Consider the following 14314-nt stretch of genomic DNA (forward strand, 5'->3'; position numbering starts at 1 on the left):
CTCACAGTTCTGGAGTCTGAAAGTCCAAGATCCAAGTACACATTTCCTGGCTTGTGGGGGATCCCTTTGCCATATGTGGTCTTCTGTGTTTGCCTGACATCTCTTCTTTTTCTTATAAGGACACTAGCCCTGTAGGATCAAGGCACATCCTTATGTACCCATTTATTATTTGTTATTTCCCTAAAGGCCCTGTCTCTAAATAAAGCCATCTTTGGACTGTGCTTCAGCAGAATGAATTTTGGGAGGACATGGTTCAATCACTGATGTATATTAATGCTAATTAAGCCTCATACTTTGTTTTGAGGCTTTTACTGTTTAATTTTTTTTTCAAGATTTATTTTATTTATTTGAATGACACAGTTACATAAAGAGGTAGAGAGGGGAAGAAAGGGAGGGAGACAGGGAAGAGAGAGAGAGAGATCTACCATCTGTTGATTCACTCACCAAATGGCTGCAAAGCCTGGAGCTGAGCGGAACTGAAGCCAGGAACCAGGAGCTTCTTCGGGGTTTCACACATGGGGGCAGGGGCTCAAGGACCTGGGCCATCCTCTGTTGCTTTCCCAGGAGCATTAGCAGGGAGGTGGATCAGAAGTGGAACAGCCGGGACTCAAACTGGTGCCCATATAGGATGCTGGTGTTGCAGGCCAGGGCTTTTAACTTGCTGCACCACAGTGCCAGCCCCTATTGTTTGTTTATTATTGCTTTGTTTGTAGAACTGATTGGATTATTGTTAGGACAAAAGAGATTTGTTGTTTCTCCTTTATCACTTAGAAATGATAGTGACCATGGGCAGTGAAAAAAGGTCAAGATGGTATGGAGTACATAGGAAGCATGAAAGAAACAAATGCAAGGTTATTTTCCGAATTTGCCTCTAAATTGCTGCTTAAGAAGAGATTAAATTGGAGGATTGAAACTGGGGACCCATTTTGTTTAGGCAAAATGGATTTCAAGAAACTGAATTGGTAACAGACACTTTACAAAAAAATCAGACAACTGCAGAATTATGACATGGAATTTGTTTTCCTTTTGAGATACGGGAAGATTTGAGAACCTAAGAGCTTACCACTTTGGAAAGGGCATCTGCACTGTAGTTTGACATAGTCCCTGTCATTCTTTATTGACGTACAACATGAAGTAGCAGTGTCACTTGCTTTTTATCATTACGCTTGCAGTTGCTTTTCATAAAGTAGATTTAAGAGAAATGAACATATTTTTTATATCCATGTGAAGTTTAGAAAGGTAAAAAAATAGCCTGGGTGGCACATTTTAAGGATGATTATAATTTCTATGGACTCCTTTTATTGATATTTCCTACCTGGAAAATGTAACTATGTTTGCCATCTCTGATACAAACCAACCAAATTAAGCCCTGCATTATTATTTAATAATGACTTGTTTCTACAATGCTTTATATTGAAAGGAGATGGAAAAGCTGACTTCGTTATTGCTTTTCTCACAATTCTCTCATGTGGTCTGTAGTATATTGTGAAATTCATACTTTTTATCAATCCATATTCAATTTGATATATTTTAAAAGTATATTTCTTCAGATTTCTCTGTTTTAAATTTCATCCTGTACATACATATTTCTTCTGTTTACCACTGTTATTTAATTTTATTCTCTGTTAAAAGATGGTAATTACCTCCATCATACTAATAATTTAATTCTCTGACATCTAATCATTGGTGATAATATTAAATGACAGCTAATCTCAGGCAAATCCTTGGAAGATTTATCTGAGCATATTTCTGGCAGTGATTAAATAGTTTTGAAAATGTACTTGAATCTCCAGGTGCTTCAGTTTTCAAATATGAATACGAGAGTTCTAGGTTTTGCTTTTCTCCCAGTTTCCTCAATTTGTGAAGTACAGTGGTTAATATCTGGATCCTTGGAGCTACTTGATGAAGTAATTTATAAGTATAAAAGTGGTTGAACAGAATCAGAGCCTGTTACTTTACACATGCCACCTGAAAGTGTTTGTTTAGGACCGTGCCTCCATGATGTAGATTTACTTGGGCTGGCATATGGACGTTGTACCAGCCTTTCTTCTTTGTGCTTATGCTTGTGTAGTCCAATGGCTAGTGTTCATATTCTCAGTGTGTTACTTTTAAATGTCCACTAAACTTTATTAATATAGTAATACTAAAAAAGTAGACTTTTTTTTTAAGATACTGCCTTCTTTTTTTATCCTATTATTTAAATACAAATTGCTACCTCTTTGTAAGAAATTAAACATCTCATTTTTCATGGAGTTGCATGCGTCAGATGCATACTGTGTATAGAACAGTGTACTCAGTAATGTATCCATGTGTTTATGTTTGTGAATTAATACCCACTCCCATGGAGTTTTTCACTGAAGAGTTTTGTAACTTTCTTGGAGAAAGTCTTGAGGATTTAGTTCACTAAATTTCTTTATTCCTTTATTCAAAATTCTCATATTCTTTAATGTACGAGAATAAAGGTGTATGTGTGTTTGGGGTGAAATATAGCAGAATTCTTTTCTGACAGTACGTGTTTTCCAGAATCTTGACCTAACCTTTTCTCATACATCAGATCCATAATAAACTGATCGTTGGAGCTTTTCTGTTTTTTTTTTTTTTTTTTTTTTTTTAAGGTAAGTTACAGAGAAAGGGAGAGATGGGATGAGAGATATCTTCCAAGTGGCTGGGGGCCAGGCTGAAATCAGGAGCCTGAAATTCCATCTGGGTCCCATGTGGGTGGCAGGGGCCCAAGCGCATGGGGCATCATCCACTGCTTTCTCAGGTGCGTTATCAGGGAGTTAAATCAGAAGCAGAGGATCTGAGATTCCAATTAGGGTTCACATGGGATGTTGGCTTCACAGGTGGTGGCTTAAGCCACTGTGCCACAATGCCAGCTCCCATGCAGTGTTTTTTGTTTGTTTATATTTTAAGATTTTATTTGGGCCAGCACTGTGGCATAGTAGGCTAAGCCTGAGCCATTAGTGCCAGCATCCCATATGGGCACTGGTTTGTGTCCCAGCTTCTCCACTTCCAGTATAGCTCCCTGCTGATAGCCTGGGAAAGCAGTGGAAGATAGCCCAAGTACTTGGGCCCCTACATGCATGTAGGAGACCCTGAAGAGGCTCCCAGCTTTGGATCGCCTCAGCTCCAGCTGTTTTGGCCATTTGGGGAGTGAACCAGCAGATGGAATACCTCTCTCTCTGTCTCTCTATCTGTCTGTGACTCTGCATCTCAAATACCTCTCTCTGTCTCTCCCTCTCTCTCCATCTGTGACCCTGTCTCTCAAATAGGCAGTCACAGACGGAGAGGGAGAGAGGGAGAGATCTTCCATCTTCTGGTTCACTTCCCAAATGGTCCCAGTGGCTAGAGCTGGTCCAATCTGAAGCCAGGAGCCTGGAGCTTCTTCCAGGTCTCCAACATGGGTGCAGGGTCCCAAATATTTGGGCCATCTTCCACTGCTTTCCCAGGCCATCAGCAGAGAGCTGGATAAGAAGAGAAGAAGCCGGGACACAAAATGATGCCTGTATGGGATGTTGGTGCCACAGGTAGAGGCTTAGCCTACTATTCCACAGCGTCAGCTCCAACGCAGTGGTTTTAATATGGAAGTAGGCAGTGTTAGCATAGGTATTCTCTTATTTTTCTTGGTTGATATAAGTTAATAAATTAATGACAATAATAATGTTTTCGAATAGTTTTCCAATTGTTCCATATCTAAAATTACTAAATTGTCTAGAATATATATATACACACATATATATATATATATTTAAAGTTTTATATTTATTTGAAAGTCCGAGTTACACAGAGAAGGCGAGGCAGAGGCAGAAAGAGCGGACTTCCACCCGCTTGTTCACTCCTCAGTTGCCCGCAATGACTAGAGTTGTGCTGATCCAAAGCCAGGAGCCAGAAACTTCTTCTGGGTCTCCCACATGGGTGCAGGGGCCCAAGGATTTGGGCCATCTTCTGCTTTCCCAGGCCATAGCAGAGAGTTGAATCAGAAGCAGGGCAGCTGGGTCTTGAACTTGCACCCATATGGGATGCTGGCACTGCAGGTGGGAGCCTAATCTGCTATACCACATCGTTGAACCCTATAGAATAGATTAAATACATGATACATTGAGTGCATTCACATTTTAACGGCTCTAGCAATACTGAAGTAATCAGAATAAATTTTGAATGCCATAATTTTTTGTGTTTCTACTTCTCTTTTTAGTAAATATAGTCATCATAAGTAGTTTAGCATTTCATATATTCAGTCTGTTTATATACGATGGAGTGAGCTGTAGTTACTTTTGATAGGATTCTTTTATATTTTGGGTATCCGTCTTTTTGCAGTACTTCCTTTCACCCTAGGTGAGGTTTTCCTCCAACCTTTCCAGCCATTTCTTTTTAGTGTTGTTTTCAGGAGTCTCTCTATTTCTTTTAAAGCCTCTTATTGTCTCTAGTCATCCTCAATGGGCTTCTTGTCTATTCCCAGGCTCTGCATGGTGGTGGTCCCTTACTCTGTGTCTTTTGTCCAGTTCTCTTGAACTTTAGACCCATATATCCAACTAGTCATCTATATTCCTTCATTTCTTAGGGCCAACCACTTCAGCATTTTCCAATGTGATATTAATTTGTTTGTCTTATGTTTTTCACAGTTTCATAAAGCTAGAAACCTGGCCATTATCTGTGATTCCTGTGTCTGCCTTATCTATAACATGACAAGGATTGTAGAATCTCTAATTTGCATACTTTGATCCATCCCTTATGGTTTTCACTTGCTCTTGATTTCCAACCTCCTGTGTATGTTCCACTCTGTATGTATAGTATGTTTTCTTTCTTTTTTTAAAAATATTTTTATTTATTTATTTTACAAGTAGAGTTACAGATAGTGAGAGAGAGAGAGAGATGGAGAGAAAGGTCTTCCTTCCGTTGGTTCACTCCCCAAATGGCTGCAACGTTAGAAGCTACACCGAAATTTCTGCAATAATAATTTGGGGGTTTGTAAATATATCCAGTTATTTCTAGATTAGACAGATTGTATAGGTTGTGTAGCATGTACTAAAGTTGGGTCTCATCTACCTGAGAGCTGTATTTTAGTTTCATTTTTGCTCTACCATCTTACTTTCTACTTTCTTTTTTGTATGAAAATTAGCTTCACTGAAATACTATTCATACCTGTGTAGTTTTCCCCCTCAGTGGTTTCTAGTATAGCCATACAGTTAGTTGTGTAGCCATCAGCAGAATGAATTTTACAACATTTACGTAACCCCAAGAAGAAAATCAGGAACCTTAGCCACTACCTATCATTCTATCTCAATCTCCATATCCAGTGTTGTGCTAACCTTGATAACTCTTTCTCTATAGATTTGCTTGTTTTGTGTATTTTATATAAATGGACTTACAGAATCTGTGGATTTTTGATTGACTTTTTATATTTAGCACAATACTTTGAAGATTATCAATATTACATTGTTTGAATATACTTCAATTTATTCAACCATTATCATTTTGAGGACATTTGGGTTACTCCCATTTTTTTAAATTAAGATTTATTTATTTGTTTTAAAATCAGAGTTAGAGAGAGGGAGACAGAGAGACAGACACAGAGTTCTTTCATTCACTGTTTTACTCTCCAGATGGCTGCAACAACCAGGCCTGGGCCAGGCCAAAGCCAGGAGTTTCATCCAGATCTGCCACATATGTGGCAGGGGCCAAGCACTTGGGTCATATTCTGCTGCTTTTACTAGGCCGTTAGCAGGAAGCTGGATCAGAACTGGAGCAGCTGGGACACGAACAGCACCCATATGCAATGCTAATGTTGCGGAAGGCGGCTTTATCTGCTGTGCCACAGCACCCGCCCTAGTTGTTTCCGTCTTTGGCTCCCATGAATTATGCTGCTGTGGTCATTCCTTCATGCCTTTTTTACATGGACGTGTTGTCATTTCTTTTAGGTAAATACCTAGGAGAGGAATTGTTCGGTTATATGGTAACTTTATTTTATCCCTTTGAAGGTCTACCAGATTGTTTTTCTTTTCTTTAATTTTTTTTATTAAGAGAACAGATTTCATGCATTCCATAGGTGTGTTTCCAAGAAAACAGCCACACTTCTCTCCCTCCCTGCCTCCCCACCAGTCCCCCTCCCTCCCTTTGCCTCTCTTCCTTTCATCAGTTTTTACAAAAACATAATTTTAATCCGCTCTGTATTCCGAGGCTTAACTCACCACTAACCATAATATTCAACATGTAAAAAGTAGAAAGACCACAGTTCCCCTGGAGTATAAACAAGGCCTAAAAATGACAATCATATCAGAAAATATCCATTTCATCTCTTTGGTTTTTGTTTTTATTCCATATTAACCACTGTGTATCAGAGAAAACAAATATTTGTCTTTTTGAGACAGGCTTATTTCACCAAGTATAATCGTTTCCACTTGCATCCATTTTGTTGCAAAAGACAGGATTTCATTCTTTTTTATGTCTGAGTAGTATTCCATGGTATGTTTGCTTTAACCTGTCATCAGTTGATGGACATCTGGATTGATTCTATATCTTAGTGTGAATTGAACAGCAGTAAACACGAGGGTTGTCTTCATGGCAGCTGCACCATTGAACATTCCTCTATCAGTGTGTCAGAGTTCCAAGTTTTCCACCTCCAAAACAGCAGTTATTAACTGTCTTGTTGATTATAGCTACCTTACTAGTTGCGCAGTAGAATCTCATTTTGGTATTTTGATTTGCATTATCCTGATGGCTGAGGATGTTGAGCATATTTTCATGTGTTTATTGGCCATTTGTTTGGAGAAGTGTCTCTTTAGATCTCTTGTGAGTTTTCACAGTTCCATCATTTATCTTTCTATTATTTAATTCTTTTTTTTAAGATGTATTTATTTATAAGTCAGAGTTACACAGAGAGAGAAGGAGATGCAGAGAGAGAGAGAGAGAGAGAGAGAGAGAGAGAGGAAGAGAGAGAGAAAAAGAGAAATATTCCATCCTTTGGTTCACTCCCCAATTGGCCACAATGGCCAGAGCTTTAGCTGCTACACCACAGTGCCAGCCTCTGTATTAATTATTAATGTATCCTAGATGCAAGGCCATCTCAGAAACATGACTTGCAAATATCTTCTGCCATTTAGCAAGCTGTATTTTCTTTTTGGTGATAGTTATCTTTGAGGCCCAACACTTTTAATTTTGATTAATTCCGATTTGTCAACTTTTTGCTTTGGTGGTTTGTGCCTTGATACATATAAGAAATCATTTCCAAATCAAAATCACAAAGACCTATACGTATGTTTTTTTCTAAATCTCTTACATTTTCAGCTCCTTACATTTAGATCTTGATCCATTAGGCTTAATTTTATTTATGGTATGAAGTAGGGATTCAACTTCACTCTTCCCAGAAGCTTTTATTAGCTGTTCTGTGTCCCTTGAAGATCCATATGAAAGTTAGGATCAGCTTGTTCATTTTTCAAAAGAAGCCACCTGGGATTATGGTAGGGATTATATTGAATCTGTAAATCAGTTTTGGGTGTGTTGCTACATGAATAATATTAAATTTTCTGATTTATGTACATGGGATGACTTTTCACTCAGTATTTTTAATTTTTTTCAACATTGTCTTCTAGTTTTCAGTGGATAGGTTTTATAACTTTTTTTTAAAAATTGCTACTGTTTTGTTCTTTAGTTGCTAGTGCAATTGAATTGTCTTTGTTTTATTTTTTGACTGCTCATTGCAAGTGTACACAAATATAATTTTAAGAGATTTTATATATGCAACCTGCTGAATTCTTTTATTAGATCTAATATATTTTTAAATGAAATCATTTGGATTGTCTTATACAGAGGCATGCCATCTGCAAATAAAGAAATGTTTGCTTCTTTTTAAAAAATACAGATATTTTATTATATGTTTTGTTTTCTTATATAATTGCTCAATCTTAACTTTCTAATACAATGTTGTATAGAGATGCTAAGAGATGACACCTTTTTCTTATTTCCAACCTTGGGAGGAAAGCATTCTCTCTTTTGCCATTAAGTATAATAATAGCTGCAGGTTTCCTATAGATGACATTTTTCAGTTTGGGGAAGTTCTTCTCTACTACTGTTTCTTTGAATTTCAGTCATGAAAGAGTATTGAATTTCATCATGCTGTTTCTGTATCTTTTGATATAATCCTGTAACTTTTGGCCTTAATTCTATTAAAATGTTAAATCACATTAATGATCTTTAGACTGTAACCAACCTTGCATTCCTGTAATATATATCAGTTTATTTTTTTAAAGATTTATTTATTTTTATTTTGCTTGAAAGTCAGAGTTACACAGAGAGAGGAAAGGCACAGAGAGAAGGAGAGAGAGAGGGAGAGGGAGGTCTTCCTTCTGCTGGTTCACTCCCCAGATGGCCGCAATGGCCAGAGCTGCGCCGATGCAAAGCCAGGAGCCTCTTCTGGGTCTCCCACATGAGTGTAGGGGCCCAAGGACTTGGGCCATCTTCCACTGCTTTCCTATGGCATAGTAGAGAGTGGGATCGGAAGTGGAGCAGCCAGGTCTCGAACCAGCGCCCATATGGCCACAGCTAGGCCGCAGCGCTGGCCCCTAACAGTTTATTTTGAGAAGAAAACCTTTTCTATATGTAGTTAGATTTTTTGAGGGTTTGTACAAATCTATATTCAAGAGTCATGTTTATAACAACCATCTAATTAGAAGTAATCTGGGGAAATAGCTCTTGAGGCCCAATATCTCAGCTTAGTGTGCCTGAGTTAAACTACTTTATTACTGTGGAATTGGAAGCAGAGATTTCACACATCTGGCAACATTTTCCAGGAATGTAGCCTGTGCAAACCAGTGCAAAGTAGATGAAAAATCCTGGTCACCTGCCCTTTCAATGAGATCCCATGTACCTTGCCTGTGAACTAAGGGAAGAGGAATTCCTATTTTCTTGGTAACATCCTTCTGGAATAAGGACTAGAGCTTTGTCACTATAAATCTGGGAAGGAGAGAGTCTTTTCTCAAGTGGCACTCACCATTGCAAGTCCTATCACAATTTAATAGAATTTCCTGAATAAATATTTTTTATTTCTTGAGATTTGATTTTTTAAAAAATAATTTTCAGAGCAGGAGTTTGGGCTGTTAGACTGCTGCTTAGAACACCTGCTTTCTGTATCAGAGTTCTTGGGTGTGAGTCCCTGCTTCCCTTTCCATCCCCACTTCCTGTCATGTAATTCTGGGAGGCAGCAGGTGATGGCTCAAGAAGTTGGTTCTCTGCCACCCATATGAGAGACCCAGATTGTTGTTCTAGCTCCTTTTAGCTTGGAATAGCCCTGTCTGTGGGAGACATTTGGAGAGTAAACTAGCAGATGGGAGATCTCTCTGTCTCTTTCTTTCTCTCTGCCTTTCAGAATAAATGCACAAATAAATAAATGAGTAAAAATTCTCCAAAAGGTAAGTCTATTTAAGAAAAATTTTTAAAGGTTCACTTTATTTATTTGAAGTGCAGAATGTGGAGAGAGAGAGAGAGAGATTTTTCCATCCTCTGGTTCACTTCCAAAATGCTCACAATGGTCCAGGCTAGCCAACCAAAGCCAGGAACTTGAACTCTGTTCTCATCTCCTATGTGGTGGCAGAGGCTCAAGAATTTGGGACATCTTCTGCCTTCTCCAGCATATCAGCAGGGAGTTGGAACATAAGTGGAGCATGGGCCAGTAGGGTAGCCTGGTAAATGTTGCCACATGCAATGCTGGCATCCCATATGGGTGCTGGTTTGAGTCCTGGCTGCTCCACTTCCGATCTAGTTCTCTGCTATGGCCTGGGAAAGCAGTAGAAGATGGCCCAAGTGCTTGGGCCCCTGCACCCACATGGGATACCTGGAAGAAGCTCCAGGCAGCTGACTTCTGATCGGCCCAGTTTTGGCCATTTGGAAAGTAAGCCGACGGATGGAAGGCATTTCTCTCTCTCTCTGCCTCTGCCTCTCTGTAACTCTGCCTTTCAAATAAATAAGTAAATCTTTAAAAAAAAAAAAAAAAGTGGAACAGCCAGAATGTCAACCAGTTGTCCACTATGGGATGCTGATTTTGCAGGCATTTGCTTAACCTGTTGTGCCACAGTGTTGCCTCTTAAGAAAATTGTTTTCAGCATTTATGAGTATTTCATTGAAGTCCAATTCTGCAGGATTCCTCAGACCAGTATTCTAGAAGATGAACTGCTTTGTGATACCCCCTTTCTTTCAATTAGAGTTTATACTAATGATTTAGGTTTTGCCTTTAATAGCATGAATTTTCTTTGGCCAATGCATTCACATTAAATTCCAAAATTATTATGTAATTTTTCCCAGAATTTGACTAGTGATTATTTTAGTTCTACATCACAGAGACATTGTTTGCTGGATAGTCCTTTGGCCCAAGGGTCAATGCCTTTACTTCAGTACTGGGGATGTTTAAACGTTGATGCATGTGGGGAGCCCCTAGTCTGGGGGCCTTAGCCCAGTCCCATTTCATCACAGGTTGAGCTATTTGACTCACTGTGGCTTGTCCTGAGCACATCCTGGACTTCTGGAGGACAACAGCTTTCTTGCTTATGATGTGTCCCTTAGCCTGATTTTGCCTTCTCATCTATTGTTTCCTTGTTTTACTGCTTACTGCTGTAAGGACTATACAGATTGTTCCAAATCAACTAGGGATTTTAGCCTTACTTGGCAAAACACTGAAAATTGACTGAAATCATTTTGTATTGGACATAAAAAATATTTTTACCATTGCTGCTTTATTTTTTTAAAGATTCATTTATTTTATTTGAAAGAGTTACACAGGGAGGCAGAAAGAGAGAGGTCTTCCATCCGCTGGTTCACTCCCCATATGGCCACAATGGTCAGAGCTGCGCCAATCCGAATACAGGAGCCAGGAACTTCTTCCTGTCTTCCGCGTGGGTGTAGGGGCTCAAACACTTGGGTCATCTTCTACTGCTTTCCCAGGCCATAGCAAATAGCTGGACTGAAAATGGAGCATCCGGGACTAGAACCAGTGTCCATATGGGATGCCAGCACTGCTGGTGGTGGCTTTACCCGCTATGCCTCAGCGCAGGCCCCACATTCCTGCTTACAGGAATATTAAATATTAAAGATAGGAGAGCTTATAGTCTATGAAAAGGAGTTGCCTGGATTGCAAGCAAGTGTTATTTATTTTCCCTAGCCTATGTAGTATCTCTCCAACCATGATTAGGTGGATTCATGGGGATATGTGTTTTTATGTGTCAAAAGTAGGGGTTTTATTTTATTGTTTTGTTCTTTGAATTAAAATTCCCCTTTCTAATATGTCTGTCATTGTCATTCTATACTGGGATGTTTCTTATTTTCAAGCAGTTGCACTAGACTGCCTTGTATATCAAATCAGGAGACTAATTGCATTATGTTTAGGGATATAATGGGTCAAACTCTTCTGTGGTATTTTCTTTCTAAAGATAATAGAATATAGCAAATATTTTATAAAAATACATGAATAGTGTGGCTTAATTTCCAAACAGACTTTTAGCTTATATAAACCATTATGTGAATTAAAATGAATATTTTAAAAATTGCTGAAATTTGGTTGTTATTGCCTGTGTTCAGGTTATTACGCCTGTATGCGTTCAGATTTAATGTGGTAATTTTTCCTCATGTTTTGAAATGCTCTTTGTTGGATTTTTAAAAATTAAATATACATGTCATTTTTAGACTAAACTTCAGTGGCTCTGTGAAGAACTGAAAGAAAGAGAAAACAGAGAGAAAAATCTGCGACACCAGCTGATGCTCTGCAGACAACAACTCAGGGACCTGACTGTCAACAAGGAATCTGAGCTCCAGTGCCTCTTTGAACAGATAGAAAGGCAGGAGCAGCTGCTGGAAGAAATCCATCAGGAGAAGAGAGGTGTGTGCTGCCTACTCTTTTGTTTGTTTGTTTGTGTTCATGGAAGCCTAGAATTAAGGGGGGGAAAAAAAACACCTCTACCTCCATGTTGGACTACTTTGAAATCTATCTCCTTTCCTTGTTTTTGTTTCCTTTTCTTCATTTCTGGTTCTAGAAGAGAAAACTCTTCAGCCCTGAGTTTTTCTTTCAGCCTCAGCTTCCCTCCTGTGTGCACAGCCCTTGCTGTTTGCAGATGTTAATTTGGTTAAGAGGTGCTTGTTCTCTGCTGGTTAAGTGCCAGAGCTGACATTTCACTTCCGTGGAATATCCATTATTTCATTCAACAAGTATTTATTTTTTTGCCTATTTTGCATTTTTTGCTCTTCTAAGTGCTCAGGATACATCAGTGAATAAAGGAGAAACGAAAAACTGATTTAGCTTATGTTATAGTGGGTGAGATGACGATTCTAATAGATTGGTTAACTGTATAATATATTAGAAGGTTGTAAATAAAATGCTGAAAGTAGTAGAGTAAGGGAAAGAGTTTGAGAGAGCAGGTGGTAGGGTTTTATATGTAGGTATTATCTGTTTTTTAAAAGTTGGATGAACGACTTGGAAAACCACTTTTTTGTCCTGTTACACGAGTGATACATCATGATGGGAAGAAGAAAAGCAGCAGTTATGTATTGGAGTCATGGGCATTGTTACATTTTGTTGGCCATAGCCATTGTTTTGTTGGTTTGCTTTATTAATTGAAGAACCACAGAGGATCTTTATTAAGAACCTAAGAAAAGTTTAGAATATCCACTATAAAATCTAAGTATTAATACATAATAATGCTTTTGAAAATAAGTTCTTTGTTTTTCATCAGGATTATTTTTGTCAAATCTGCCATTTAGTAATTGTTTATTACTGAACTGCAGTGATTCTCAGACTTTTTTGGTATCAAGACCATTTAAGGATCCAAAGAGCTTTTATTAATGTGGTTATATGCAGTTTTTATTATATATTCATTTAAACAATAATATAAACCCATTAAATGTTAATATAAGAATATAAAAAATATAAAAGTGCTATTGTTTTTCATTTCTTAAGATCTTTTTAATTGCTAGCATGAAAGAAAACAAGCTGTATTTTCATTTTTGCTTCCCTATTTAATGTATTGTATATTATATGTCATGGAATCTTTGGAAAGAGTGTATTTTATATTCCTGAGAAGTTTCATGTTAGAAAGACAAGCTCTATTTTAGTGTAATTATTATTAAGGGGTCATAAACTATTTTCAGATTACACATTGAGAACTTGCTGTAGTGCAATGAAAACATGTAAACTGCATCAGCAATAAATGTCAGAGGATGCTCTTGCATTTTTTTTAAAGATTTATTTAAAACTCTGCTTTATTAAAGCAGAGTTACAGAGAGGCAGAGGGAGGGAGGAAGAGAGGGAGAGAGGGAGAGAGGGAGAAAGGGAGAGAGAGAGAGAGAGAGAGATCTTCTATACACTGGTGCAAGGCTGGAGCTAGGCCGATCTGAAGAGAGAGAGAGAGAGAGAGAGAGAGAGAGAGATCTTCCATACACTGGTGCATGGCTGGAGCTAGGCCGATCTGAAGAGAGAGAGAGAGAGAGAGATCTTCCATACACTGGTGCAAGGCTGGAGCTAGGCCAATCTGAAACCAGGAGCCAGGAGCTTCTTCTGGATCTCCTAGGCAGGTGTAGGGGCCCAAGGACCTGGGCCGTCTTTCACTGCTTTCCCAGGCCATAGTAGAGAACTGAATCGGAAGTGGAGCATCTGGGACTCAAACCAGTACCCATATGGGATGCTGGTGCTGTAGGTGGTGACTTTACCTGCTATACCACAGTGCTCCATCTTATTTTTTTATTAAAGTCCGATAACATCTAATTATAGAACTTATATACAAAGATTTATTTATTTATTTGAATGGTAGAGTTAGAGAGGGAGAGACAGAAAAGTCTTCCAACTGCGGGTTTACTCCCCAGTTGTGGGCCAGGCTGAAGCCAGGAGCTTCTTCTGGTCTCCTGTGTTGGTGGCAGGGACCCAAGTACTTGGGCTGTCTTCTGCTGTTTTCCCAGATGCATCATCAGGGAGTTGGATCAGAAAGTGGTGCCCGTGTGGGATGCTGGCACCACAGGTGGCGGCTTAACTGCTACGTACAACACCAGTCCCCAGGATTTCTACATAAAAGTTTAATGCTCTCTATACAGGTTATGGACTATTTCCTAATTAACAAGTTACAATTTATTTTTATTTTTAGTAAATATTAATATTGTCCCCTGTAAATCATTTCACTGTAAGAAGGAAATTCATAAAGCTCATGGAAAACTGGAATTCACAGAAGTTTGTAACACAAAAAATTTGGAAATCCATACACTGATTTTTCATAATGTACATTTTCCATGAACATTTTGGAGACCTCTAGTATGCATGGTTTTCAAAAATTTTTTGAACTGAAATGAG

The 14314-nt window shown here is 38.5% G+C and overlaps 1 protein-coding gene across 11 annotated transcripts in view; it reads left to right on the forward strand.

Annotated features, from left to right (window-relative positions):
- CEP128 (centrosomal protein 128) overlaps positions 1 to 14314 on the forward strand; it is a 620584-nt gene that overhangs the window by 209891 nt on the left and 396379 nt on the right. For all 11 annotated transcript variants that reach the window (XR_009864818.1, XM_062181526.1, XM_062181524.1 and 8 more), the window contains one exon: positions 11668 to 11860. Coding sequence is in view for 10 of the 11 variants with exons in the window: in XM_062181526.1 (XP_062037510.1) it covers positions 11668 to 11860 (193 nt within the window). In the remaining variant the exon portion in view is untranslated. The remainder of the gene's footprint in view (positions 1 to 11667; positions 11861 to 14314) is intronic.

The sequence above is a fragment of the Lepus europaeus genome, chromosome 22, assembly GCF_033115175.1.
Source record: "Lepus europaeus isolate LE1 chromosome 22, mLepTim1.pri, whole genome shotgun sequence".
In the NCBI taxonomy this organism is placed as follows: Eukaryota; Metazoa; Chordata; class Mammalia; order Lagomorpha; family Leporidae; genus Lepus; species Lepus europaeus.